Below are 24,332 nucleotides of genomic sequence, written 5' to 3' on the forward strand. Positions count from 1 at the left end.
TATATATTTATATTATTATTTATTAAAAATTTTTAAATAATTTTATTAATATTTTTATTAATTATAAATAATATAATATTAATATTATTTTTAATCGATTTTAAATTTTGTTTAATTTATATAATATTTAATTATTTACTTATATAAATTTAAAATAAAAAAATAAAATAATTTTATTTTTATTTTCGTATTTTGCAAAATTTTTACCTTTTTAATAAAATATTATTTCGGGTTATATTATTTTAACTTTACGTTTTTAATCGTTATATATAATACTTTTTTTATTATTATTATAAAAATTAAATTTACCATTTAATAATTAATTATTATTTATTAAATTAATAAAATTTATTTTTTACGTAAGTTTTTATATTAATATTAATAATATTAATTTTATTATTAATAATAATAATAATTTAATTAAAATTAATTATATTTGTAATTATTAAATAATATTATTTATAAAATTATTTATTATATTTAATATTTTTATTACCGTATTATAATTTTTTTATATATTTATATTTAATGGGATATCATTACGTAAAGATAATCACGTGGCAACACGTGACTATTCCCCACACAAAAGGCAATTTTTTTTAAATAACACCCACACATATAATTCGTAATTAATATAACAATTAATCAGTATAACATCATTTTTATAACAATTAATACAATAACAATCATCGTAATAGTTTTATTTCGTATTGTTGTTTTTTTTTTCTTTTTTTTTCGTTACGTTATTCCTTTTTATTACGGATATTTAATCATATTTATAATATTTTATATATTAAATTTTACTTTAATATTTTTAAACTTTTTATTAAATTTTTTACTTATATTTATTATATATTTATAAACATTTATAATTTTAAAATTATAACCGGTTTAAAAACGTATAAAAATATTTTTATTTTTAAAAACTTTATTAATTAAACCATTATTACTTTTTTTATCAAATATTATAATTAATATTATTATTTATTTTAATATAAATATTTATTAAAATATTTATATATATTTTTATATAAATTAACGTTTTATTTATAAAAATAATTATTTATACATTTATATTTATAAATATAAAAACTTAAAATATAATATTATAATTAATAATAATATTTAAATAAATCGCATAATATCGTTAATTATTAAATTTATATAAAGATTATAAAAATAATTATATATATAATTAAAGCCATTTTGTGGGCGGTAATGCCTCATTGGTGGCTGGTCCGTGCGTAGCAGCGGATCCACACCTGGACCTTTGTACATTAGGTACTTAGGTCCTCGTCATTTCGTACATAGGTACCTATGTAGGAAATTCCGGGACGTTCGGACCAATCCAATCGCCGATTTCTTTTACATACCTAACGCATTACCCATGAGAGCTCGTGAGTCTGGGTAGATCGTGCAACGTCTGGGCTGAACGAGGCGACATGATTCAGGCGGGTTTGGTCCTTGATGGTTTTCTTGCGTAAGGGTTAGGAGGCTTGGTACTTGGCTTGATATTATTCTATACAAAAATATATACTCAATTCACTTTCTATCCTTTGTCCCGTTTCCCGACTTTCCCGTCTTTTCTTACTTCTGCGGGAGATAGATACATTGACTACCTGACACATCTTACATGGCGCGATAAAAATTATTCCTTACGACGCGGATCTGTCAGCAGACGCCGACCTTTAATTCGACTCGACTACCTTTCGATAGGACGTTCTACTTCCTCTCGAGACGAGATAGATTGCGAGTCTGTCTGCCATTGACGACAATGGCTTTCTTGCGACAGACTTGGACCTTGACGGCCAAGAACCTCAAGATCATCGTCCTCCGCCATTGGCTCGCGACTATCATAAGAGCGCTTATCCTTCCTGTTCTTCTAGCGGCTTTCCTTACCTTTGCGCGGAACTTATTCGTGCCCCCGGCTGTGTATGGCATTGGAGACTCGCGCGCTATTAGGTCACTACAGAACGGACTTGCTGCTGCGACCGAAACGAATCGTAATACAGTCGCTTTTGTAAATAGTGGTTTCGTGGGTGGCGACATCGAACGTGTTATCGATACACTTTCGGAAACGGTAATTGGAGCCGGGAAGAATGCGTCGAGGTTATCGAGTTTGTCCGATTTGTCTTATGCGTGCCGGAGCTCCTTGCGCGGCGTATCGCCTTGTTACGGCGCCGTAGTATTCTTTTCCTCTCCGTCCGAAGGCGAAGGGGGGATATGGAATTACACGCTTCGAGCAGATGGCGAGTTGGGATCGAAGATTGATGTTACACGGGACGATAATAGTGCTCAGATCTACACTCTTCCCTTGCAGCGGGCCGTAGATGCCGCCATCTCGGACGTTTCTAACACCGGCGGCCAGTCCCGGATCCCGGACATTATAGACGAGTTCCCGTACACTCCGGAAACTCAAGAGGAAAGGGCCGCACGGATCCGGCGTAACTACCAGTCAGCATTGACAAACTTCCTGAGCGTATCGTTTTTCGTTGTCGTTATCGGCATATGCTACCATATGACAGGCCACATGGCGACCGAAAGAGAAATAGGTATGTCTCAGTTGCTAGACGCCACGATGCCCACCAAGTACCGATGGGAACCCCAGGTCGCAAGACTCCTCTCCTACCATATTGCGTTCTCCGCAGTCTATCTTCCGGGATGGGTAATTGGCTCGATCATAATTGCGCGAGGAGTCTGGGCAGATACGAGCGTCGCCATTGTGCTTCTTTACTTCGTCCTTAACGGACTCGCTTTGGCCTCCCTCTCTATCCTCGGTGGCGCATTCTTCAACAAATCACAGTTGTCGGGTGTTGTGACGACGATAGCGTATATTCTGCTAGCAATCTTAGCTCAAACTCTGACATCGCCTAGTACTGCTACTGTCGCAGTTCTGAGTTTACTCTTCGTATGTGTTTCTTGCAGTTACTTATTTCCCCGTCAATCGTCTTGGCATTTGAAGTCTAAGTGAACAATCGCTAATCTTGCACTATTATAGACGCCCTGTAACTTTGTATGGTTTATGACATATATAGCGCGATATGAAAGATTATCATATCCGGCCGATTTATTGAAGAACCCCCCTGATAATCCATGGAACATCCCTGGTTATGTTTTTTGGATATTCCTCGCTATTCAGATCATTGCCTATCCCGCCATTGGGGCTTATCTCGAACGCGTGCTCCACGGCACGACTACTAAAGGGCGTACGATTCTTCAAGGGCAAAGCGCAGATACAGCACCGGCTGACGCCGTTCGTCTGGAGGGCTTCACGAAAATATATTACCCTAGTTTTCTCAATCGATTGCTTCCCTTTAAATCCATGCCGAAGGATCCAGTTGTGGCCGTTGATAAGCTGACACTCACCGCAAGAAGGGGACAAATATTGGCTTTACTCGGGGCTAACGGTAGCGGAAAGAGTACGACGCTCGACTCGATTGCTGGCATTGGTAAGATGACTAGTGGTGGTATCACGATCGATGGAACAGGAGGGCTGGGTATTGCGCCACAGAAGAATGTCTTATGGGACGAGTTGACTGTCGAAGAACACATCCGGATTTTCAACAAGCTGAAGTCCCCTAATAATACTGCATCTTCACAGGAGATCCACGACTTGGTGGTGGCGGTAGACCTTGCGCCAAAAGCTAAAGCCATGTCCAAGACCCTGTCAGGTGGCCAGAAACGAAAGCTACAACTTGGAATGATGTTAACTGGTGGGAGCGCCGTCTGCTGTGTTGACGAGGTTTCGTCCGGAATTGACCCTCTTTCCCGGCGCAAAATTTGGGACATACTTTTAGCCGAGCGTGGAAAGCGAACCATCATTCTCACTACCCATTTCCTTGACGAAGCTGATCTGCTTGCCGATCATATTGCTATCCTCTCCAAGGGCACGTTGCGTGCCCAAGGGTCTTCTGTCGAACTCAAAGAGAGATTGGGCGCCGGATACCGGGTCCACGTATTTAACGCCAGAGAGATCAAGAATCCGCCAGAAATCGAAAACGTGACCCGCAAGATAGGTTTCGATGTAATCAGCTATATTGCGCCAACGTCCAGTCTTGCTGCAGAGGTCATACGCTCCCTTGAGTCCGCAGGAATCCACGACTACAAATTTTCCAACCCCACTATCGAAGATGTCTTCCTACAGGTAGCTGAGGAAGTCAGAGGTGAGCATGCTATTCGAGAAGCAGAGAAGTCATCCTCTGCTGAAATTGCTAGCGACACGCAAGTAGGCGCCGAGGGCAGTATTGGAAGTGAGCTTGAGAAGGACAGATTAGAGTTGCTGTCAGGACACCCAATTGGCTATTTGAGGCAGACAGGAGTACTGTTCATGAAGCGGTGCACTATCTTCAAGACAAACTGGTTTCCTTACGTGGCAGCCTTCCTAATCCCGATAATAGCGGCAGCTCTGACGGCTCTCTACGTCGCGGATCAACACCCAGTGGGATGTAGCCCGGCCGATCAAAAGAATGTTGATTCATCCGGTTCTTTGAGTCTATATGACAACCTGTGGCTAGTCGCCGGCCCGTCTTCGCAATTTAGTAACGAGACGATACAGAGACTTTTCGCCCCTGTCCTCCTAAGTGAAAGCCGGAATCAGAGTCTAAGTCAGCTCCAAATCAGAGCCGACAATTTGACCGGGGCAGCGATGAATCCGCTTGCGTCGTTCATGGAGAGTTTACATCTGGTCGATTCGCTAGATGAGTTTAATAACTTCGTCGCAACGATGCGAAAGAACATTACACCTGGCGGGTGGTGGCTTGGGGATGCTAATTCTGTACCTACTGTTTTCTACCAAGCAGATAGCGGAGATGTCCTTACCTCAGTCTTCGCGATGAACGCTTTGGACACTATGCTGGCCAACACTAGCATTGCCACGACTTACGCGCCGTTCGATACCCCTTGGGCGCCGTCTACCGGGGATTCTCTGCAGCTGCTGATCTACTTTTGTTTGGCCATGTCCATATATCCCGCTTTCTTTGGTCTTTACCCAAACATAGAGAGACGTCGAAACGTCCGAGGATTACAGTACTCGAACGGAGTGCGCTCACTGCCGCTCTGGGCTTCTTATACGCTATTCGACTTTGCAATCGTTATTGTCTCATCCGGGCTTGCTACCGCCGCGTTTGCCGCATCATCTGATGTTTGGTACCACGTCCCTTACCTCTTTCTCATTTTCATATTATACGGCTTAGCGTCTACTTTACTCTCATACGTTATATCTCTATTCAGCAACAATCAGCTGTCAACGTATGCTTTCTCGGCAGCCGGTCAGGCAGTCGGGTTTCTGATCTACTTGATTGCGTATCTTTGCGTTCTCACATACTCACCAGTCATTCTTATCGATTCCTCTATACTCATTGCCCATTTCGTTATATCGGCCGTCGTGCCCATTGGTTCAGTCGTTCGAACCATGTTTATCGCCCTCAACCTTTTCTCGGTAACGTGCGATGGAGACCAAATACAAAGCAACCCGGCCGCCATAACTGCTTACGGTGGTCCAATTCTGTACTTGATTATACAATCGATCCTCTTGTTCGGCTACCTACTATGGCACGACAGCGGGTCGGGAAGTAGTCTACTCAACCGCTTCACGCAAAAGACACCGCCATCCTCTAATGACCCAGCTGCTTCGGATGAAGAAATTGCCAACGAACTGGTTCGTGTAACTAGCACGCCTCAGGCAAGCGACGGTCTTCGGGTGCTACACTTAACAAAGACGTTTGGTAAGAACACGGCCGTTGATAATGTTACGTTCGGCGTTCAGCACAGCGAGGTCTTTGCGCTATTGGGACCCAATGGTGCTGGAAAGTCCACGACTATCTCATTGATCCGTGGCGACATCCAACCTAGCTACAATGGAGGTGATATTCTCGTCGAGAATACGTCTGTGAGTCGTCATCGTGCTGAAGCTCGATCCCACTTGGGCGTGTGTCCTCAATTTGATGCTATTGATTCGATGACGGTCCTCGAGCATCTACGTTTCTACGCGCGGATTAGGGGTATCCCTGACATCGACCACAATGTTCGGGCTGTTCTTCGCGCTGTGGGTCTCGAGGCCTTTTCGACTCGTATGGCGTATGCGCTTTCCGGCGGGAATAAGAGGAAGTTATCCCTCGGTATCGCTTTGATGGGTAATCCTAGTGTTGTCCTTCTCGACGAACCCTCTTCTGGTCTCGATGCTGCAGCTAAGCGAATAATGTGGCGGACATTACACTCGATCGTACCCGGTCGATCCATCCTTCTCACTACACATAGTATGGAGGAAGCTGACGCGCTTGCAAACCGCGCCGGTATACTAGCTAAGCGTATGCTCGCCATGGGGACGACAGAGAATCTACGCCAGCGCTTCGGTGATGCCCTCCACGTGCATATGGTCAGCAAATCGGCGCCGCACTCGACGCCCGAGGAGATGGAGCGAGTAAGGCAATGGGTCGCAGACAAATGGCCAGGAGCAGAGATAGAGCAAAAGACATACCACGGACAAATGCGATTCTCCATACCAGCAAGCGCCGTAGCAGGCACCGGCAGCGCAGTCGGTCGGCTTATCGTGATCTTAGAGGAGCACAAGGAGGAGCTCGGCATCGAGCACTTCTCGTGCACGCCGACGACGCTCGACCAGGTGTTCCTGACGATCGTCGGGCAGCACAATGTTCGCGAGGAAGGGTACAATGAGAAGAAGAAAGCATGGTGGGCGCGGAGGTAGAGGGCAGATTTGCATATACATATGCCTGCATATATCCTATCTTGTCATACAAGAGAATTTCTTACTGCTTTGCATTTTAGAGGTAGATATCATGCGATAAAATATGGTTTACGGACGAAAGTGCCAATTAGATGGATATATAGGTTAGTATATATACATGCATTAGGTACCTCATATACATACACATATATATATACGGCGTGGACATATAGCATAGAGTGGACAGGCAGCTGAAAGTTACGGTTTATATGTATTATATATACCCTCATATGTTGATTAGACAGAATATATACCTCTGTTAAAAAGATTATGGCGATGAAACAGACTTGGGAGGTTGTGCTAGATGTATACCTTAGGTAGAGAATGGGATATGATGCAAGTACGCGGCAAATGGTGGCAAACGATGAGCAAACGAATACTTGCCGACATGTTAAAGACGACTCAATTCTACGAAACAGGCGCGAAGGTTGCTGAGAGGTGCAATTGAAAAAAAAATACTTGTGCAATTCTACCCCACGAAACGTCCCGGGTATTTCTGCATTGAACCTTGTCAATCACGTAGCATCGGCGCGATTAATTACCAATCCTACCAATCCACCACCCATCCATCCATGAGCAAACCAAAAAGGTAGTATTTTTTTCCCCCCAGCATCCGTCGATTATCCATAACTAACGTGGACGGAAGTTGTAGAAAAATGCAAAAAGCAGGGTCTGACCGGGGATCGAACCCGGGACCTCTCGCAATTTGCGACTCATTTCGAATGAACCCAAAGCGAGAATCCTACCACTAGACCATCAGACCCTAGTAGTTGTTGAAAGCATCGCTGTTATATGGCTTTATATAGGTTGGGGTTAGTGCTGAATGCCAGGGTGTGGGGACTTGTGCTTAGAGGGGTTAGTTCGGCGGAGACTTGGGGGGCGGGTTTTGGAAGATTGATGGTTGTGGTCTCGTGCTTTAGAAATTAGCGCATGTTGACTTGGTGCTTTCTAGGTTAAATGGGTAGAGTGATTTGCTGGCAATGGCATTGTTGTCTTAGTAAGTGGACAAATAGGGACCTCATTTACTTCGGATAGCATGTCGTTCAAATAAAGGTATCTTAGGTACCTAAGGTAGGTAGATACGTAAACCAGTTCTTCCATTTCTAGGAAGACAAGTGGCTTTAAATTCGCTAATTTGCAGTGATAGATAGATGCATTGATGATCGCTTTAGGTGTACTGAATAAAATGATAGCCTCTTAAGTGTATGTCCCCAACGAAGGTAGATTTGCGTCGAACTGCGCAAGTTCGAACTATATGAAGATCTCAAGTGAGAGATATCAACGTATGCCGGATGTTGTGTAGTTATGTATTTGATTTTTCAGTTGCTATGTTGCTTGCCCTTGAAAATCATTCTAACAGGTAGTATACACATGCACAACAACCACGTCAAGTCCCCCTTTTGATGCCATAGAACTCATCTATGAGTTGCGATTATATGTTAGAACCAGCATGGAATCTTTACCACAGACATTCGCATAGGAGTCGAGATTTATGTGCTTGCACCTACTAACTAAGATGATCCTCCAGCCAGGTCGCAGCCAGTTCCTCCCCTTTTCTATTGAATGCATAGGATGCATAACTGGGCCCTACATTATGAACCTGAACCGCCCCATCAGGCTCGTCCTCCCACTGGTCATCATCAAACTTATTCCGTTCCTTCTGCTGCCCTTTATACAATCTGCAACGCATGACCCCTCCCAGTTCTCGGGCCTGGGTCTGAAAACTATTCTCCTTGTTCTTCTGCTCCTGCTGCCCTCTTAAGGATGAGTGCGGCGTAGTGTAGAGCAGCAGTGTCTGGGGGATTTCCAGCGCGGATGCCATCGGCGGGAAGACGTTCCAGATTTTTTCAGGATGCCTGAGGATTAGCGTTGGTTCACCCGTCACCGCATTCGGTAAAGATACATTCGCTAGGAGCGATGCGTCGGGGGAGAGAGCAGATGTGGTGAAGTCTGGTGGCACGAGAAGTTCAGGGGTATAGAAGAATAGAGAAGCGCTCGCAAACGGATCGAAGAGGCCACTTGGGCTTACGAATAATGCCTCGACGTGCTGCTTCAGCTTTAGGAAGAGGGGATCGTTCGGGCGGGATGAACCTTTTTCTGAGGTCGAACCTGGCTCCGGTGGCTTGTTAATGGGATGGTCAGGGAGAAACCTAGTCCAGTTATATATCCCATTCAAGGCTATGCATCCTCGAACAGCCGTCCGCTGGTAGGGATGAGCTTCCGTGAGAGCAAGAGACATTGCTAGGGATGCGCCAAGATACGAGCCGTACAGGTATATGTTTCGACGATTAAAACCAGACGGACCTAGGTTTCGGACAATCCAGTTGTAAGCCATTGAAGTGTCATGAATAGGGGCTGGCCAGGACAAGACAGGAGAGAATCCCTCCTCGTCCGATTTCTTCGTAGATGCTAGAGCGGCAGCCTTTTTAGTCTGGAAGGGATAGGAGCCATCCCAACGGTAGTTTATCACAGCTGTCGGTTTCCCCAGCATGAATCTTGGCAACCAGACAGGTGTCTTTGTGTAGGGTGTTGAAAATGGTGGTAGATACACCAATAAGGGGCTTTGTGATGACAACTTCGCAATATTGTGTAAACTACTCATTTATACATAAGTCAGATTTAACAAATCCAATTGTGTATGTATATATTTCATAGTTGCTTACTCAATGGTCATATCGCCTGATGAGCCGACACGAATATTCACTCGTTCTACATTGTTGGTAACAGCGCTATAGCGCCTCGGTCTGTGGCCGCGAAGGCCAGCAAATAATAAACTCCTACTCGGGATCCATATTCTCATCTTCTCTCTGCGACTCGGAATTCATGAAACATGAACTCATCAATGCCCTATTACTCGAAATTGGTAATGTCTCGTCTTTTTAGATGTATATAATTTGAGTTGTAGTTACTGCATCGACGCTATCAAGCGCGTAACTACATAGGATCATGCGCAGTAGAAAGTAGCAAAATCAAACGGACTATTTTTTTTTTGCGCCAAGCGATAAAAATTAGGTGACACGAGATCGATTGTTGCATATTTCTTAGTGGGTTTAGAACCAATCATATGTCATTCCAACAGGTTATTTAGGTAGGTACCAAGCAGGTAAAGTTAGCAGGCATGTCCACCTAAAGCTTAGCTTCGCGATCCCGATGCCAAGCGACGTCATACCACATAAAACATCCATATCAGGACATGCGCCTGACCCTGCTTTGTCTACTATATATGTTCTTATTCCGCCATGTTTATTCTCATAAATGTCGTATCTACACATATAAAACGTGGGGACATACTCGACGCTCGTTATCTAGACCTGCAGTAAAGAGGAAGTGGTTATTAGACGTCTTCAAACCGCTGGTTTCTTCAATCTTGAATTCCCTCATCTGGTTCGCAACCAAGGCACGACCAAGGCAGGGCGTATGGATCAAAACTGCTTCTTAACATTTCAAAAATCTATGAACAAAATATGAGCGAGCGCCTGCTCTCTCGCTCATCAAGATGGAGGATGCAGACCTAAATAATAACATCGACGAACAGTCACAAGCTGTCGATGGCTTGGATCATGACAAGGTTGGGGACAGAGGTATCAGGAATGACCAGATTCATCTCGATCCTAGGTAAGAAAATCAACGTGTCTGTTACTCGAAATTTTAAGTCTAATTAACATAAACTCATAGCCGTTGGTGGTTTGCGTCAGCCGCATTTCCCATGATAGCTGGTACCCTAGGTCCCGTGGCTTCAGCCTTCAGTATCTGTTCGCTTGTCAAATATTGGAGGCAGCATATTCCTCCAGGGTCTGACGTTACTAAAGCAGTGTATGTTAAGGACCCTCTATGGCTAACAGTAGTGAATGCCGTCCAACTAGCTCTAGCTATAATTGCGAACGTGTTTCTCCTGTTGAACATGACGAAGAGGGTGCGGTTTTCGATTGCGCAACCTATAACGATAGCTGGTTGGTACATATCAGCAATATGTCTCATAGCCCTGTGCGCTACAGCATCCGGACCGTTAGATCTACAACCGCAGATTGAATACGTCTGGTCTCAAGCTTTTTATTACGGCTTGTTTGCAGCTATCATCTACTTCATAGTTGCCTCTCTTATGGTTATCACGGTCTGGGGTGCTCAAACCGGGCACTACGGCAAGGACTTTGAGTTGACAACTAGCCAGAGGACTTTGATGCTTCAGACCATCCTCTTCCTCGTATACCTACTCTTAGGTGCTTTTGTCTTCTCCAAGATCGAGGGCTGGAACTACCTTGATTCTATATATTGGGCGGACGTCACTCTCTTCACAGTTGGCTTCGGGGAACTATCCCCACAGACTAGTCTTGGACGTGGTCTTCTCGTTCCATACGCGCTGATTGGTGTTATCAGCCTTGGTTTGGTAATTGGGTCTATCCGGAGCTTGATTCTTGATCGCGGCAAGCATAGGCTCGACGCGCGCATGTTGGAGAGGCAACGACAGCTACTAATACGGCGCGTCTTGCGGAAAGGACATGGTGGTGTTCTTGAGCCGATCGACGATGGAGCTTCAGACGCTCTCCCTTCGAATGCTCGCTGGACAGAGTTTGAGCGCCGTCGGAAAGAATTTCAACTCATGCGCAAGGTTCAACGACAGGTATGTACACAGTCTACTTGTGGTCCCTAGGGACTCCTTCTCCACCTTTTTATCCTTTTATTCTATATATATATATGCTAATTTGGGGTAGTAAGTGGTCAAACTTCCTTTCCTGCACAGTCTTTCATGTCAAGGACTTCTGTTCTTTCTCCTGATATGTGAATATATCAAGATAGCAAATATCTATGTACCATCCTATAATACTAACATATAGCAGAGCATCAAAAAGAGAAAGATGGACCGCTATGACAGTATCATTTATTACTTGGTTGCTGCTCTGGCTCATAGGTGCCAAGATTTTTCAAGAGTGCGAATACCCCTATCAAGGATGGTCCTACTTCGACGGTTTTTATTTCTCATTCACAGCATTAACAACAATCGGGTATGGTGACCTCACCCCAGTGTCGAACTCAGCCAAGGCCTTCTTTGTATTCTGGTCCCTGCTCGCCTTGCCCACTATGACTGTCCTGATATCAAACGCGGGGGACACGATCGTGAAGGGCATTAAAGATGGTACCCTTCTACTCGGAAACCTCACAATCTTACCCGGAGAACATGGCTTCAAGAAAGAAATGAAGCAGTTGCTGTCAAAACTGTCCTGTGGCGTGCTGTTTATGGACGACGATATCGAAGAATCCCCCCCGGGCTTCTTAGGAGCGGCGAATGAGCAGCACACAGACGAGGAGGAGGAGGGTGATGGGGAAGATGAAGAAGGGGCTTCTAATTCAACTGATATAAACAATGCAGAAAGCAACCGGAGGGCCCAGAAAGACGCTGAAAACGGAGAATCACAACCAACGTCACCGCCGCCAAACACTTCAACCAAACAAACTCCTAATAATAGACCACAACCTACACCCAAATCTCGACCCTCCAAAAACCCAAAGACGAAGTCACCAAGACGCTCCGCTTCTATAGCTCGTGAAAGCCTACCCACCGAACTCCCCAAATCCCGCGCCGAATACCACCTCGTCCTAATCGACGAGATATCCCGCGTGACTAAGCACCTGCGGCACTCGCCGCCGCGCATGTACACCTTTAAGGAGTGGTCAGTAAACCCGAGCCATTTCCGCGCTTCCCCGCTATCACATCTCCCTTTTCTTTTTTCCTTCCTTCTACTAGCTATCGAATTCATTCTTCATCTCCAGCTCCAATCTTGTGCTTCGACGGATCGCTAGATATCAGTATACGTTAGGTAAATTGGTAGCCATCCATTCCACGCTAACTCGACGCAGGGCATGGTATCTCCGACTCATCGGCGAGGACGAGAGCAGCGCCGAGAACCACCGCCGACCCGAGCACCAGCCGCCGGAGGGACGCCACGGCAGACCTTCTCGCACCCTTGCGGATCGGCTGCGCGGGGAATCCGCCACCTCTGTGAATGGAGATAATAATTCAACATCCAGAGACGACGAAGATAAAAATAGCAACTACAAAAAGAACGGCGAAGAAGCGAGTACTGCTGTAGATATACCGAAGTGGAGCTGGATCGGACACCGAAGCCCGCTCCTAGATACCCGGGAGGAAGCGGAGTGGATTCTAGACAAGCTAGAGCAGAAGCTTAGAGAAGAGTTGCAGGCCGTCGTTAGGGAAGGCGGGTCAGGCCAAGATGCGCTGAGAAGAGTCGAAGAGGAAGAGCGGCAGAAGGAGCAGAAGAAGGCTTCGGGTTACTACTAACCCACCCACCCGGTCGAGCTTGAATAACAGGTACCTAATATAAGCAAAGGAAAGAGTATATACCCATGCATTATACATAGTAATGAACAAGTACGAATAAACGAAAGTCGTGTCAATTTTTTGCTAATGTGTAATAATATAAAGAGGCGATCTTTCTAAATAAGAGGTAGTAACGGCGTTTTCGTCATCACCATAGCCTTGGCTGTTCTCAATTCCATAAGTGATATCCGCCCTGTATCCGATGTATTGTTATTCTTGTCGGCCAGGGGAAAAGGAGGGAGTACATCATGTCCTCAAAAAAAAACTACTTGCAATTGTTATGCCACCCCAAACATTTCTCCCGGCCCCTTCTAGAACAGATGGCCGTCCCTCCTGTCCACTTTGTTGTAAAATTTAACGTCTAAAGAGTAGTAAAAACATCAACCCAGCATGTGCGTAAGTGCTCGTTTCCCCCCACCTTTCATTCATTTTCAGGTGTGAGCTCGGGTTAGGTTAGATATGTTCGGGAAGTTCATTGCCTTCCGTCCACCTGGTCCTACGTGAGGGGTCTTATGTCAGCACAATATTCAATGTAACAAGAAAGCCAAGCCAGAATATGCAAGGACAAGGACCCGGATCCGGCCCCCAAGGCCCCCAATGGATGACTTACGAGGGCTGAAGCTGCTCTTTAGTTAGATGCAAATCTCCCCACTTCTCGGTATGGGAGAAAGGGCACATATCTCCCCTGGTGCACGGGATACGAGGGCAATGGTGGGAAAGATAGCAGTCGTAGTCGACGCAGTAAGGACCAGCAGGACACAGGCTGGTTCGAGCTTTGTAACGGTGGATAGCGAGTTCCGGCCCGGTTAACTCAGCGTCGTGCGTCTTATCGCAGCTAATACCCCATTTGCAGCGGCCCTTAAGGTAATGGTCGTTGCAGAAAACCGAGGGCTTAATGGCCTGAAACTTAGCTTGGTAAGATGACTGCGCCGGGGTTCTGGGTGGATGCTGGGTTGGCGAGTCAAGACGATAATTATCTGAGTTGTAAAATATAACCCTTGGTTGTTTCTTAGGCTTGGGTGCTTTAACAGTGACATTTTGATGGTCGTTGACTCCGCCCGCAGTGGCATAACTGATCGAAGTGCCGCCATTTCCGGAGCTGATGACACTTGACGCACGTGGCGGGGCAGTTCCCTGCTGCTCAGGAGAAGAAGTGCGCTGTATTGGCGACGGGGTACTAACAGAAACTGGTGTAGAGGTAGTCGGAATAGGGGTAGATGATTGTCTTTGTTCTTGCGCAGCAGGCGACACGGCCGTCGTGGCCGATCTCTGCATAGGCTGTGTAGGCCGAGCAATTGGACCGGGCGCAGCAGACGGCTGAATGGGCGAGCGAAATCCTGGCGGAGCAGTGATGTTTGAAAAGATATGCTTTGTTTCATTGCCTAATGGCTCTGACCGGAAAACATCATCAAAACGTACGATAGGAAAGCCAAGGGACCTAAAAGCCGGCTCTGCGGGCGTAGTCTCCAAAAGCACCAATCTCTCTTCGGTATCTCCTGTATAGTCACGAAGATCATGTAGATAACCATTATCGTGGCAGCACCCAGCAAGGAATATCTTCTTGCACTGCACATTTCTGTAGTAGTGATTAAGCATACCTAAACGCATGTGAGTAAATTTGAAGCAGGCATGATGTTATAGCTATTGCGATGAAGCATTCGCCAAAACGTACGTCTTATCTTAGAGTCAGCATTCTCTTTGCCCTTGCCGACGTTAACGAAGTCAAAGTCCGCACGGCTGTTGGTGAAGCGTTCGGCGAACAAGCGCATATCTTCATCATATTCAATAATTCTCGAAAGGCGTAACGACTTAGATAAGTCATTGAGATTAGCATAGGCCCGGACAAGAATAGGAATATCATCTTGCGAGACTCCTGAATCTCTAAGATTCTCTCGAACGGCATGCTTGAGCTTTAAAGCAGCCCTTTCGGCACCGCCACTAGGATCACGCAAGAATTCGTCCTGAAATTTAGCCCCGTCGCCATCAATTAGCACGACAACAAACGAATCCTTATTCTACTGCAAGCGTCAGCCGATATATGACTTGAAAATAGCAAGTAGCGCAACAGACAAGTTGATGTGCTATCCTCTGCACTTCACTCTCTAGAGTACGAGCCTTGTACTGATAATCAGCTCGAGATTTCCTTTGATCGTCTAGATCAAGTTCAAGTTCATTAATCTTCTTAGCATCTGCCTCGATTTTGTTGAGCATATTCTATCAGATATGTATTAGCGCAACAAGGACTTACCCAGAGTCCAGGGGTAGAAACAGGAATGCCAGCATTTAACGTACATGAATGAAAGCCTGCCTTTCGCTATCAACTTGGTAATAAGTACTAAGTCGGCCTTCCGTTTCTGCTTTAAAAGCAGCCGGATCTTGTCCGTTTAACAACATTGAGGACCCCATAGATGCGATCTATAGGTGACAATTTAGTGCTATTATATTTGGGAATAAATCTGCCTCCTGGGCTTGGGAGGGATGCTATTTCGGCGGTTACTGCTAGCTGGCGCGACGATGTAGACGGTTCTAGGACGAAATTTCGATGTTTGCCGCCTAAAGTGTGCAATAAGATGAATTTTAGAAGCCCCTCTCAGAAGGTTGGGGAGATATTGGGACAGTGGATTATTTCGATGAGGACTAAGACGAGAATGGAATCCCCCCTTTTATCATAATTCGGCCTTGTGGGAAAGCAAATAGAAGCCCAGATTGAGAGGTGATTGAAAATACGACAAACGCGTTCTCCTAATTTTTTGCTCGTCGCAAAAAGGTTGAAGGGTTTCCGAGCCCAAATGGAGCTTATGATTTAAGGTAGGTACTAGCTAAGAACTTTGTGGAGATGGAATAACACGTGATGTGTGCGACGTATGTAAGGGGGGGGGACGGGAGACGGAGAAAAAAAACGGAGGTATGGACTGTATGAGCAATATTGAAGCTACCCTAATAGATACCCTAATAGCTACCACGTACAAAGTAACTTCCAATACAGGTAACCGTGCATTTTTAAAATTTTTGATGCAGCATCGCATATTCAACATATTCATTCATCTCAACGAAGCGAATAAGATACCCGAAATACCTTAGGTAGGTAAGCAACGCTTTATCTCTCTCTCTCCTGCCGAGTACACGATTTCTATTAGGTAAAACTTATCTGTTTAGTTCAAATCATCTTCAAAACAATTATGTTATGATGTATCATACCAAACCCCTTCCTCTCCATCTTAATCTAAAGCGCTAGGTCTGTTTCACTCTCCACCTAACGGGTATTCCTGGTGAGACCCCATCACCTCGATGGTATTTTCTGAGGGATTTGCCCTCCGTGCGGAGTGTCCATTCACCAGTGCGCACTCTCAAACTTGGTTCAAATTTACTTGGTAGACTCTACCAACATGTTTAAGCACCGGGCTCTAGTCCTAGCACAGTATTATGCTATCTTCATATTATGTTGAACCATTGGCTACCGGACGTTACCTAGCAATTTACTCTCCTCTACTTGATTTGACTATCAACGATCATGTACCCATCCGCTGTGTATACATAGACAGGAACAAAAGCTATCGTTAAATGCATTAGACGATTGGCCTCCTTTACGACATTCCCCCAAAGCTCTTCTCCACCTGTGTCATAGCAAGCTCGTCGACAGATACACTGGCACTTCTCTACATATCCACCCATCCATCAGCCCACTATTGATTCTCGTAGTTTTATTGTGTGACAACATCTCGGGCTGCATCATCCGATCCCCCGCAGACTGTCTTTTTGGCCAATATGATATGCGCCCAGTCAATCTCTCTGATGGCAGCAACGACAAGAGTTAGGCCGATTGCGACCTTTGGATCTCTCCTGGGCTTGCATACGCAACGGCATAATTTAGGCTCCGCCCTCGTACCTAGGAACGCCGCACTTTGGCGATCCAGCTGCGTGCCTACTCGCCAGTTCGAGAGGACCCCCGCAGGGTACGGAAGCTGATCTTTAAATAGGTCAATGAACTGGAAATGTTGGTTTCTTTGAAGACTCTCGCGGCTTGAATACGTTACCCTCGCGAACAGCTCGAAGACTACATCCTGCCGATGGTTTAGACAATGTATCGCTTGGTTGACCAACTCTCCTATTCGAAAACAGGTCCGCAATACCGTACGCGGCGATAATTCCGAGACGGCAGAACGATCACGGACCTTTTCAGGGAAGGGCGGTCTCACGAATGGCTTCAAGGGCGTCGTGTCCTCAATGCGAGCATCACACTCGACAAGTTCCTCCGTGCGAGTGATTTGCTCTTGTAGCAAAGGATTAGCTGTGTCTTGGAGGTTGGTACTCGATGCGCCGTTCGGAATTGTGCTCGTCATAGTATATACGACATTCCAGTCGACATCTTCATCGAGGAGATCATCTTGGTTGCTGTTAGGGTTCTCGGCCATGTCAGGTACTATATGCGAGGCACTTAGTTCATTTGGGGACGAGTGTTGTAGAGTCGAGTCATATTCAACTGCCGACCTCGAGTCACGATCCCATGCCTGAGCAACGCTAGAAGGGGGTATATGCGCCTCTTGGACGTTATCGAGGGCCATTCCGAGAAGATAGGCCATGTCTTCCTCCATCAAGTCACTGTCAAGAGGATATTCATCTTGGGCATCGTCGCTAGCGTCAGCGTTCGGATTATCCAGTTTAGACGATTTGCCTAGAATTTGGTTGTCGTTGTCAGCGCCGTTGCAGGGATGCGCATTACCTAATGTGGTGAGATGTGTTAGGCCGGTGGGTCGCCCAACAACTGTTGTGCCAACTAGATTGCCGTGGCTCGAATTCCAAGAAGCATCGATTGATTTAGGTGTATACGGAAGCGTCACAGGAAAACGCCCCAAGTTCCTAGCTAGGGGAGGACTGTTTACTATATGTAATTCTTTCGACGACCCTACTACGCCGTTACGATTCTGCTGGCCCTTGGTTTTGAATACTGTTGGAGTAGAGTAAGGAGTCAACTGCTCGATGGTGGTATGTTCTAGCGGATACCGAGGATCGATAAATTGGCCCTGCTTTATGTTGTAAGAAGCTTGTGCGTCTTCTGTCTTGGGAAAAGAGATGCTGCCATTTGTGGCGCCAGATTTCGTGACTCTGAGTGTCTGAAAGGGGCTAGAAGATGGTGCGGCTGGTAGAGATAATTTGTGAGGTGAGTGTTTTACGCCATTATCCTCTTCATACATGTCTCGGTTGCGTTTCAAGCTCCGACTTTGAGGGCTATGGATGAGTCCTCCTGAAAAGACATTCTGTATTTCTTTGTTAATGGTCGCAGTAACATCGAAATGAGTGTAGGGTGGTGCGTTTTCTTGTGCTGATTTAGAAAGCCGATGCCTCTGACCGTTTAATTGATTATAGTTACTCATTATAAGATGTTCGGACGTCTATCATGGGGAGATATGTCTGATTGAAGTAGGTGAAAGGACTAGAGTCAATTGTATAATGGCTTTTGCATAATAGCTTTGTCTGTCAAAGTGGTAGCTACGTGTAAGACTTAAGTACATGTATGAGTCAGCTACGGGTAGTTCCTACCTCTTGTACACATTTACATAATTCAACAATTACTCGAGTCCAATGAAATTACTTGCATCAACTCAAATAAGGAAACTGCTCACAGGGTAAGTTCCAAGTCTATAGCTGAGAACAAAGAGGCAGGTGTACTAACCATTTAGGATTTAGGTCGGTTAAAAGAGAGACCTTAGTAATTCAATAACAACATACCTAGGTAGATAACAAATTGAAGATGGAGATGAGATTCATTTAAAAGAAGTGACATACCACTGCTCCATCTCTGCATCACTGTAACATATTGATTAGACTAATTATCGCACCCCGCTCCAAATTGGTTTCCCACATTTGAACTCAGCCCATCTTCTAATCTTGATACTTACATGTCGCATGTCGCTACATGTAGTGCTGACTTTGATCCGTATCGTCGGAGTTCCTCCCTCGTGTTCTGCCGATCAAAGTTCAATCGTACAGGGCAAAGTCAGATAAACGCACCTGGTCCTTGACGCTGTGCGCTAAAGCCTTTGCATACTGCAGCAGACTCTCTTTTTAAGGAAATAGAGTCACCCAGCCTAAGTACCACGAAAGGCGTACGTATAGGAATCACTGATAGATGGGATTGTTTACTATCTTGTGTTGCCTTGGTGTGAAACATTCACTTCGTGCGCCTCCTCACCATTCACACGCATTACAAGCATTGCTTACCTTGGGGCTGTGGCATATCATCCACGACCGCAGCCTACAAAAGGCATATTTTTAATCGTCTTCGATTCTTCCGGGGACGCAAATTATCTAAATATTATACCAAATACACTTTTACTAGTTTGATTACTTGCAACCATGTTCTCCCAGGTAAGTTGCATACCCGTTTAAAGTCTCATAATATTTTGAGACCGGAGAAGGCTTCCGCACCAATAGCTTCCATATCCTTAGGCCTTCTTATAATCACCACTTCCATCTATATATATATGTATATTTTCACATACTTATTTTAACTTCAATCCAATTCTGAAGACTATAAATAAAGTAGCTTCTTGTCATTATATACGAACTTTTTTAACCTGCCTGATAGAAGAAACCATACTCGGCTGTCACCGTGACCGTTGAGCGCCTCACTAGCGAGCAGTTTGAAGAAGACGATCTTAGTGGGATCCCTGATCTGGTCGAGGTTATCAAACTTCAAGCATCTGGCCCCGCAGAGGCTGCTCGTGCCTTGAGAAAAAAGCTGAAGTACGGTAGTGTCCACAGGCAGCTTAGGGCTCTTGTGCTTCTTGATGGCCTAATTCAGAATGCTGGTCCGCGTTTTCAGCGGACCTTTATAGATGAGCCATTGCTTGAGCGCTTGCGAGTTTGCGGCACTTCGGACCTGTCTGATCCAGATGTCAAGAAGAAATGTTCTGAGCTGTTCAGAGGCTGGGCTACAGAGTATAAGAATACGCCAGGTCTCGAAAGAGTTGCCATGTTATATAAGGTAAGAAGCCTAGATAAACTTGGAACTCTAAAAAGTAACCATGCTAGGAACTCCCGCGGCGTAAACAAGTTGTCACTCAAGCGAAATCCAAGGTCTTGCGTGAAACGGAGCAAGACCCCTTCCGCGATTCTGAGGACGAAGCCGAACAGACTCCAGTCTCCCCAACTTCCCCATCTCAGGCTTCGTCCTCGCGACAACCCGTTACCTTTCCTCAGCCCGCCCAAACTGTACAGTCATTCAGCCATGTCAAATCATCATCTGGCTCTGGTTCTGGCTCCTTTTTCTCTAGTTCCACTAAGGACAAGGATAAGGACAAGAAGAAGAAGGACAAGGAAAGAAGTAAGAGAAAGCACAAGCCTTTCAACCTCGAAGCAGAAAAGGACACCATGAAAGTCGCAATTGCCGAGTCCTCCCTCGCTGCCACGAACTTAACCAATGCTCTCCAAAGCATAAATCGAGAACGCGAGAGGATCTCAGAAAACCCCTCAGCTGTGGAGCGATTCGAGACTTGTAAAAAGCTCCGAAGAAAAATATTACGCTACGTACGTCTTAGCCCAATGTTGAATGTATGACTGTTTGCTTACCTTAGTAGATTCACCATGTTGAAGATGAACAATGGCTTGGTGGTCTTCTCCATGCCAATGATGAACTCGTGGTGGCCCTGATGACTTATGAGCAACTAGATCGTTCTATCGACGCCGATAGCGATTCGGAGGACGAATTAGCTGAACAAGCGCATCTTTATAGGAGTAAGATATTCCTTTCATAAATGATATCCATAACCATTACTTATTAGAGATAGTGGCAACCGAGAAGCACAAACAGGCAATGTCGCCGACAAGCCCGTCTAGCCCTGTGTCGGAAATGGCCCAACTCAGTATAAACCCAAGCCCTCCCCCTAGACCGATGCCGCCTCCGCGACCATCTGCTGCGTCCAAGCCAGTGATAGCTCCTCGCCAACCTTCCCCTCCAGACTCGGATGAAGATGACTACGCAGACGAAGATGAGAACGATCCCTTCGCTGATAGAAATGCACTTGGGACGCCCAAGGTAGAAGGGGACGAGCCTAAGTGGTAGATCCTCTCTTGCTCGATGTGGATTGACGCGGTGGCTTCCATGAGGGGGTTTCATAATGTATCAGCCAATTACGAGATACCTTTTCTAAGTCGAATATTAACTCTGTGCATTAGCTTTTATCTCTTGTATACCCTAGAGTCTCAAGAGTTCTATTGCTTTTCATCAATGATCACTCAATAAATTGTAACCAGTTAAGAGGGAACTAGTGAACAACTCGCCCAGTATGAGATCACGAAAATATAATTCCTTTCATTCACCTTTTCCTTCCCGCCCGCCTTATAGTACCATCATATCCATCCCGCATAAATAACTAGGCAAACTACCCCTGGCCATGGTTGCTGCCTCTGTCCGTATCTCTCCTTAAGTAGTCATATTTCCATGACGAAGCCCAGATTTTGTTACATAAACCTAGCCGATGGCTACTGTTCTGGCATAAGTATAACCCCTTCGCCGCTTAAATCTTATAGGTTAGGTAAATTTCTTTCATCCAACAATGATAGACTGGTTCAACGGCGAAACACAGCGTTGTCTCGCCACGAGATGCATTACGTATAGACCTTACGACCACGAAGGATCCGAGCATATAGACTTTTAAACTTGCATCGAAACTATATAATCTACCATCTAGTAACTCTTCTCTTATATATAATCTCTCCTATACAGGTTGCCAAAATATAGGATAGTGACATTCGATAGCTATGCTGCTTCTAGCCTCTTACCCCTTTTCGCTCTACGTATCCCACCTCCTGCTATTCTTTCAAGCAGTATATTCTAAGATTTTATATTGTCTCGTAGGAACCTTTTTTTTTTATATAGACGTAGCAATTTAAGTATTCTATCAATATCTATCTTCCGATATTAGGGATTACAGCGGCAAGCCAAGGTACTCTATCGTACTCTTCTGGGGTTGTTGAAACGAATCGTACTTGTGTTCCGAGATTCTCAACGTAGATTCTCTTATAAGATCGGCTGTAACATCTATGGCATTTTGGGCTTTGTTTTCTCTGTAGGAAGCCTTTTTTTTTACTAGTATCGACACGAGTTACTGACATGTATGGTAGCACTACGTTAGTCTTTTTCGCGAAAGCTTCTGCTAGAGCTAGATGCGTTGACTATTGTCTTTCATCCTCGCCTTCTATCTTGGGGGTTGGGGCGACAACTACACCAGTAGCTGATACCAAATATACCTTAGACGCGCACGCGACCACTGTCAGATGTCAAATAGCAGCACGCACGCGACCTCGCGAAGCGTAGAGGGCACTGATGTCTATTAAGCAACTCTACGAACTAGCAATTCTAGTACTTTCTAAGATATACTACGTCCATCGACTAGCAAAGCATATCGTCTCGCTCTTAGTCCAACATCACATCCTTAGGTTAGTCACATGTCCTCCATCCCATCTCATCTCATCCCATCCCTCCCCTCCCCTCGGTAACATGACAACGCGCACCCTCGATAAACTTCCACTAACCGTAGCGCGAATCGTTTTTGATCTAGATGGCTAACGCAATCCACAGATCCCGAGCAGATGGATCGAGTAAGGTGTAGCGCACCTGCGCGCGGAGCTAAGTTCCCGTAACCACCTACAGCTAAGGTAGAACGGCACCTAGTGTACGTAGGGTGGTATGTAGGTACATGACTTGAGGCTGGGCTGCGGGCTGCCCGCTGCCCGCTAGTGAACCGTACCTACATACCGAACCTACCTATGACGCAACGCCCTCCTCTCCTGGAAGACGAAAACGACGCCATGGGGCTCCGCTTTTCCGCCTTTCCCAGCGGCGGAGGCCTGTCTATCCAGAAATACGAGACAGTCGAGGCTACTACCTGACTAGTAAGCCAGAGCACGCGTGCGCGGGAGTGAACTAGGCGTCAGCAAAACCTTAGCATCATAAGCCGGACTGGTGACCCTCCATGGAAATGATATGTCGTCAATGTTCCGAGTTAGTTATTCAGGCTATTCTATAGGTAACAACAGTATATAGGTCAGAGCCTTGCCAATTCCGCTGCGGCTGCCCTGCCGAGAAGGCTAGGCAGGTACTGCTACCGGCAGCTGGATGGTAGCGCCTGATAAACTTGACACTATAGTATTTTGGTGAAGCATGTACCGGGAAAGTCTCCGGCTGAAATTCTAACTAGCCTAAGCTAGGATAGATGGATGGAATGGCGACGAGTCGCTATGGTGGGATGGGACGGAGTCAACGACCTTGCCTGGCCCAGCCTTGTCAAAAAACCATATGTACTCTAAATGAAGCTTTTCGATCCAGTGTGCCGGAGACACTACCCTACCCTACCCTACCCTACCTGGGAGGGAGGCCTGGGAGGGAGGGTTGGGGACGTAGGCATCGCGTAATGATATACGTGTAGTTAGCTAACGACGGCGCGCGTGGCCTGCGGCTGTCGAGCTAAGATGGTGGTGCCAAAACGGTCCCCGCGAGGCTGGGGGAAAGAAAGCCAAAGCCAAAGCCAAAGCCTCTTCCTAGACAGACTCTAGTTACTCTCTTCCCAGGGTTTCGGTTCGAGCTAGACCCTCTGCTCTAATGCGGCTCAAAACTCTGTCTGACGTTGAGGTCGGGTGGTCCGCACTGCCAAGAATTAAATTCGGTAAATTCAAAATAATATTATTTATGGAGGCAGAAAATAATATAATATCTTTTTTTAATTCTCCTTAGGGAGGTTATTTGGAGTTTTCCCGAGCACCATTCCCATGGGGTCACACTCGCTTTGAGTTGCAATACTTTGCGGAGAGAACAAGCCACATCCAATGCACAGATAGGTATTGTGGGCAGACCTAGATCAAATACAATGGGGATTTGTTCTCTTCACACATACCTTATACATACTTACCATCTCGTAATTCACACGAGACCATCATGCTATGTTGGGCGAAGAATTGATAATGTAGCCGATTCCGTTGGCCCGGATCTCTGCCCGAAGGACTATTGAATAGGCCCTGGCCAACCGAAAGACACTCCTTACTGGCACTGTCAGACCGACGTTACATAGCCTCCTTACCGGCAGGCTTCGTGGGTCCTCAGGTTACGCGTTTTCGGGGCCGATACATAGGGGTGCTCACCGGCGCCGTAACGGTAATAGGCCGCACCGCGCGCCAGCATCAGGCCACCAGGGATCCAGGTCGCGGCGTCGCGGGCAGCTAGCTATGTACGGGTTGGGAGTGATCGGCGAATTACCTCGA

At 45.7% G+C, this 24,332-nt stretch overlaps 6 protein-coding genes and 1 non-coding gene across 7 annotated transcripts; 3 read left to right on the forward strand and 4 right to left on the reverse strand.

The window, feature by feature from the left end:
- Positions 1 to 1,629: 1,629 nt before the first annotated feature.
- On the forward strand, positions 1,630 to 6,748 carry F4817DRAFT_225076 (P-loop containing nucleoside triphosphate hydrolase protein). The gene is made up of 2 exons (XM_049298863.1): positions 1,630 to 2,908; positions 2,999 to 6,748. Exons 1-2 carry the CDS (start codon positions 1,775 to 1,777, stop codon positions 6,701 to 6,703), a joined length of 4,839 nt encoding a protein of 1,612 aa, XP_049155881.1. The 5' UTR covers positions 1,630 to 1,774; the 3' UTR covers positions 6,704 to 6,748.
- Positions 6,749 to 7,410: 662 nt separating this feature from the next.
- On the reverse strand, positions 7,411 to 7,505 carry F4817DRAFT_t134. The gene has a single exon. It is a non-coding gene; the product is annotated as a tRNA-Pro (tRNA).
- Positions 7,506 to 7,884: 379 nt separating this feature from the next.
- Positions 7,885 to 9,691, reverse strand: F4817DRAFT_347358 (uncharacterized protein; the record flags this gene model as incomplete). Its single annotated transcript, XM_049304538.1, has 2 exons — positions 9,406 to 9,691; positions 7,885 to 9,336 (listed from the first exon to the last, which is right to left on the reverse strand). Coding segments are annotated over exons 1-2 (1,220 nt in total), but the record flags the coding sequence as incomplete, so codon positions are not given.
- Positions 9,692 to 10,238: 547 nt separating this feature from the next.
- F4817DRAFT_367758 (voltage-gated potassium channel) lies at positions 10,239 to 13,558 on the forward strand (the record flags this gene model as incomplete). The annotated part of the gene is made up of 5 exons (XM_049307170.1): positions 10,239 to 10,357; positions 10,418 to 11,360; positions 11,481 to 11,518; positions 11,578 to 12,408; positions 12,596 to 13,558. The coding sequence occupies 5 exons, from the start codon at positions 10,239 to 10,241 to the stop codon at positions 13,035 to 13,037; spliced, it is 2,373 nt and encodes a 790-aa protein (XP_049155883.1). The 3' UTR covers positions 13,038 to 13,558.
- A 124-nt stretch (positions 13,559 to 13,682) lies between these two features.
- F4817DRAFT_319038 (uncharacterized protein) lies at positions 13,683 to 15,470 on the reverse strand (the record flags this gene model as incomplete). The annotated part of the gene is made up of 4 exons (XM_049301006.1): positions 13,683 to 14,674; positions 14,749 to 15,091; positions 15,147 to 15,290; positions 15,369 to 15,470. 4 exons carry the CDS (start codon positions 15,468 to 15,470, stop codon positions 13,683 to 13,685), a joined length of 1,581 nt encoding a protein of 526 aa, XP_049155884.1.
- Positions 15,471 to 16,035: 565 nt separating this feature from the next.
- Positions 16,036 to 18,701, reverse strand: F4817DRAFT_347369 (uncharacterized protein). Its single transcript, XM_049304539.1, has one exon. It carries the CDS (start codon positions 18,446 to 18,448, stop codon positions 16,778 to 16,780), a length of 1,671 nt encoding a protein of 556 aa, XP_049155885.1. The 5' UTR covers positions 18,449 to 18,701; the 3' UTR covers positions 16,036 to 16,777.
- Positions 18,702 to 18,892: 191 nt separating this feature from the next.
- On the forward strand, positions 18,893 to 21,380 carry F4817DRAFT_347371 (uncharacterized protein). Its single transcript, XM_049304540.1, has 5 exons — positions 18,893 to 19,442; positions 19,663 to 20,061; positions 20,109 to 20,603; positions 20,654 to 20,810; positions 20,864 to 21,380. The coding sequence occupies exons 1-5, from the start codon at positions 19,431 to 19,433 to the stop codon at positions 21,136 to 21,138; spliced, it is 1,338 nt and encodes a 445-aa protein (XP_049155886.1). The 5' UTR covers positions 18,893 to 19,430; the 3' UTR covers positions 21,139 to 21,380.
- The last annotated feature ends 2,952 nt before the right edge of the window (positions 21,381 to 24,332 follow it).

The sequence above is a fragment of the Daldinia loculata genome, assembly GCF_022478755.1.
Source record: "Daldinia loculata strain CBS 113971 unplaced genomic scaffold F4817scaffold_54, whole genome shotgun sequence".
In the NCBI taxonomy this organism is placed as follows: Eukaryota; Fungi; Ascomycota; class Sordariomycetes; order Xylariales; family Hypoxylaceae; genus Daldinia; species Daldinia loculata.